Raw genomic sequence first — 4,806 nt, 5'->3', positions numbered from 1 at the left:
TCTAGATAATCTAGTACTGTAAGATGTCACTTTCGACTCCTACGCAGGCTCAGAAGTATAAAGTTGGGGGGGCTGTAGCATCTAGGGACCAGAATAACAAAAAGCCAATCCAAACCCCGAAACCCAGAATAATCAATTACTGAGTTTTGGAATTAGGATTAGAATATTTCTGATATTAGAGTTATCAGAAATATTACCGGTAGAAGCGGTAAGCTATACCGGGACTCCCGCGTGTGAGAGAAACACTTAAGTACGCATTCTCAGAACGATGCAAACACCGCTATCACCTACCGCAACAACTATCACAAAGCCACCACCGATGCACAATCTGACCTCACCCATATTCGACATGAACGGCAGAGGCGTTTGACGAGGCTAATGACATCGTAGCATACCATAAGGATACACAAACACGCTCCCGCAAGCGCCGACGAGAAGCGGTGCAACAATCATGGTTATGTATTGTTATTATTTTTATTATTTTTTCTTTCTTATACCTTACCGACCTTGCTCGCGTGGTTATCAATAATCGAGCCCTCTAACTTTCTGAGGTTAAATATCAGACAATGCTGTAGCTCTCTGAGGGTGAATGCAGGTTATTTAGGTAATTTAAGGTCTATTTTGAGAAATGACATAAACCCAGTTAAGGGTTTATGTCATTTATACACATGTCAAATTGTTGAGACGAATTTATAAGACTCAAACCCTAAAGACCCTATAAGGCCCAAAATATAATACGGCTTATATTTTGGCCGAATAATTGTAAAAATATCTTAAAAAAGGCACACGGCAGTTATTTTATTATATAGCCAATATGTAATATGATAATAAACATACTTTTTTTTAGCTAAAATATGTTCCAACAGGTTACGGGCCTATATCGAATATATTTCTTTATATATACCCTATATATATCTCTTAGATTTCCACCCGAGCTTCTGCCTTCTGATCTCCCCACCCTTGATCCTTTGATTGACATTCTGATCTCTGATCTCACCACCTGATCTTCTGATCGACATTCTGGTCTCTGATTCACTATCACCATGCGAGTCCCTCCACCCACGAGCCAAATCCCCACCACTACATTCTCCTCCTTCGATAGCGCCCAACGCATTCAACGCGATATCTTCCCAACACTCCAGCCATACAGCAATATCTCCCACGCCAACAACCTCATTCAACTTGTCCGCACCATCCTCTCTGCCGTTCTTCACACCAACGACAACCCTCACGTCAACGACACCGCCATATACTTAGGCGCACATGCCGCATTCTCAGAACTTGATGCAATCACCGCTATCACCGACCGCAACAACTATCAGAAAGCCACCACCGATGCACAATCTGACCTCAACCGTATTTTTAACATACACATATCACACTCACCGCCATCCCCATACCCTTATCAACCGTCGCTTGTTGCAGCACTAGCTCACACGCCCGACAACAACCATACACACATTACCAACACACTCTACCGCGTATGCTACCTTCGCTATGCATCCTATATCGTCAAGAGAGTTCCACCCGATCGATGTTCACCGCAATCCGTCCTGCCTTGATCCATCCACCTCCCTCCTGGCTCTATCTGCCCTCCTACCCATCTAGACACCTGCCCTACATACTCTCCGGACCCCCCCCTTAAGCCGTAAAATCGCTACACCAACGTGTCTCTACACATACACATACAACGTGCACAAACCCCGACTGGTCGACCATCACTTAGACTCCTCCCCCTTCTCTGTCGTCTTCCCAGCTCACGCTCGCCCCCTCCCCCCCCCAGCGTTTTCGGCTCCAGCCGCCACCACGAACCCTCTGATATTTATCCGATTCGCTGCCACCACCCTATGAAGCCCCAGCCCGTCGCCCCGCCACCCCCTTTTTACTCTTCCTTTTACAATTATTCCAGCCTCAATGCAGTCTGAGGAGAGCAAGCCTACATGTTGTTACCACTACCCTAGTAGAGCACTCAACACATATACAACTACGTATACACACTGTCCTTTCGCTTCCAGGGCGTTAAGACGAATATATAAGACTCAAACCCTCAAAACGCTATAAGGCCAAAATATATTACGGCTTATATTTTGGCCGAATAATTAAAAATAGTATCTTAAAAAGGCACATGGCAGTTATTATACTATATAGCTAATATGTAATATGATAGTAAACTTACTTCTTTAGCAAATATATGTTCCAACACAAATAATAGAAACAATGGTTCTTTGTTATTCAATAAAAGTACAAAATACCCCTTGTAAGAGGGGAGTACGTTGAGATACTTGGTATCTTTGCGTATTTGACTACAGTGGCCGCGTAAGATTTGTATCTCTTGCGCTCTCTGTGCATGCAATCTGCCTCTACCTTGGCTGCTGCTCTTATGGTTGCTTCAGTAAGAGAATGGTTTATCTAATATGTGCACGTCACTTTCATCAGGCAGTTTGTCCACTTTAGTGATGGCGTCCACTTTCTCCTGCTGTCCATAATACAGGAGTGGCTGATATCTTGCTACTTTGAGGATTTGCGTGTGTATGGGCTCTTTGTCCGTGTTTCGGTAACGCTCCTCTAACACTTGCATTGTTCTATGCAACCTCCCTGTGCGTACCTCTACATTCAGTGCCTTGTTCTCCATGTCGTTGAGAAACTTCATTAACAGATAAGTCTACTGGCTGATGTCTGACTCTATCAATAATAATCATATTAAATTGATCTGGTTTAGTGTAGTGCTTTGTGATTTGCGTTTCTGACTCTTGTATCTCATTGAGTAACCCCTTGGTCTTCTCAGTTGCGCCAGTGGAATCTAATAGATATCTCACTAGCGCGGGATTCTGATATAGTGGCATAGATTTGACTAAGAATTGGTCTCTGCATTGCGTAGTAAACTCTATATTGTCTTCACAATTCTCCATTTTGAAGTAACTGTCTCTTGGTAACTTTGGAAATTTGAGGTCTTAAGTAGTTTCGATAGTGCAGGTTCATTAATCCTATCACTTAAGCGGGAATACATGAGCTCTAGCTCGCTAATCTACTGACTGTTTTGAATAATCCATCCTCCTCATCGTCGCCGCTCTTATTGATAGCTTGATCTTATCTCTAAGTTCTGCGTCTACATTTGGCATGCGACGTTCGTCGCGAATACCTACTCTCATCTTGTGTAGACTCGCAATGTTTACTGGTGCCGTTTGTTCTAATTTGGCTACAAACGTACTTTGACAAATGCTTTTGTTTATTTCTAGACGCATGGCTGATGCCTTGTAGAGTATGGAGAGTAGCTGAAAGGTACTTGACAATAGGATACAATAGATCTCTTCTCAAGTACGGTTATCTCAGCTAGGAAAATTCCACAGTCTGAGATAACCGAACTGAGTTTTTATTTGTGTTTTCCCTAGACTCAGGATTTACTTGAGTGTTTCTCTCACACGCAAGAGTCCCGGTATATCTTACCGGTTCTACCGCTAGTATTTCTGATGACTCCAATATCAGAAATATTCCAATCCTAATTCCAAAACTCAGTAATTGATTATTCTGGGATTTGGGATTTGGATAGGCTCTTTGATAATCTGGTCCCTAGATGCTACAGTCTGTATGGGCACTCCACCCGGTGGTGGTTGGCTTGAACCACTGACTGGGTTTGTCCCCCATACTGGTCTGTCACCAGCACCATCTGCGCCTGTGCCACCCCCGGCACCACCACACACGCCTGCTCTAGTTGAAAATGGCCTTTTGAGTTGACTGTGTTGGTGTGTGTGTTTCACTGGTTATCAGTAAAAACTTGTGCTATATTTACTGCGAATGAGCGCTTCACCTGCCTTGTCTACGCTGGTAACTTCTGTAAAGATCAATAAAAATTCGATTTATTTTACGTACCTTTGTTGTTATCACGCTTTGCTGCACTTCCGTGGGGAGTGTTCACCGTCCCGTGTTGCGCGGTGGCTTGTTGCGTTCCTTCCTGTGTTTGTAAAGGTATGTTTGGTGTTTGTTGTTAAGCTTATTTAGTCACGTGTGGGAATACTTGTGCCTATTCTGTCATATGTGGAAATATTTTCTCATATGCGATTTTCACTGGATGTTCGCTTTTATGACGTCACCCGTGAAGTTCGAAACTGTGTGTTTTAGCAACTTGCTAAATGTGTATGTGTATATACGGTTGTGGTATGTGACCCTTACATGCTCGGTCCTATTACCACCCTTTCAAGGTCTCACTCTGTCTCTTAGCAAGATCGTATGTGTGCACTAGGATTTGTGTACTTGTGTGGCTGTTTCTCGCTGTTGCAACTAAACCCTAAAACCCTAAAACCCGCTGTCTTAGTTTGCGGTTATATTGTTTGCGTTGTCTGCCTGTGTGGCCGTTTTGTCTATTCAGTTAGCCTTAGTACTTTTTTTATCCCTTGATTACGATGTGCAATTTTTTGTCTTTCAATGTTATTTTAGTTACTGACATCTTTAGTCTGTTGCACACTTTCTTTTTCTTTTGTCTTCACTGTCCAATTTATGGGCCCTTGGTATGTCCTTCTTTAAATTTCTGTTAAATCAGGTGTCATGCTAATCGCATGTTCTGTTTTATTCCTGTAATTTTTGACCATTCCTGCTTATTAACTAGTCTTACAGCCCATAAGAAATTACGGTTTTAAGATTGATGCCTCGGGTGTGTGCTTCGATGTGATCACATCTCAAGCCCTCATAGGAATAAAGTATGTACTCAACTGTAATCTTGATTATTTCTTTCTAAATCCATGCACATGTTTTGGTGATTCTGCTCGAATTGGCTGTACTTCGTGTAGTCCTTGGCTATTCTTGCTTGTTTAG

General features: G+C 42.7%; 1 protein-coding gene across 1 annotated transcript; it reads left to right on the top strand.

Moving 5' to 3' along the window:
* Positions 1-1,043: 1,043 nt before the first annotated feature.
* SARC_01951 (hypothetical protein) lies at positions 1,044-1,356 on the top strand (the record flags this gene model as incomplete). The annotated part of the gene is made up of 1 exon (XM_014304302.1): positions 1,044-1,356. A coding segment is annotated over one exon (313 nt), but the record flags the coding sequence as incomplete, so codon positions are not given.
* Positions 1,357-4,806: the final 3,450 nt, after the last annotated feature.

This window comes from Sphaeroforma arctica (assembly GCF_001186125.1).
Source record: "Sphaeroforma arctica JP610 unplaced genomic scaffold supercont1.83, whole genome shotgun sequence".
NCBI lineage: Eukaryota > Ichthyosporea > Ichthyophonida > Sphaeroforma > Sphaeroforma arctica.
The sequence above is the reverse complement of the archived record's forward strand: the minus strand, read 5'-3'. Positions and strand labels throughout refer to the sequence as shown.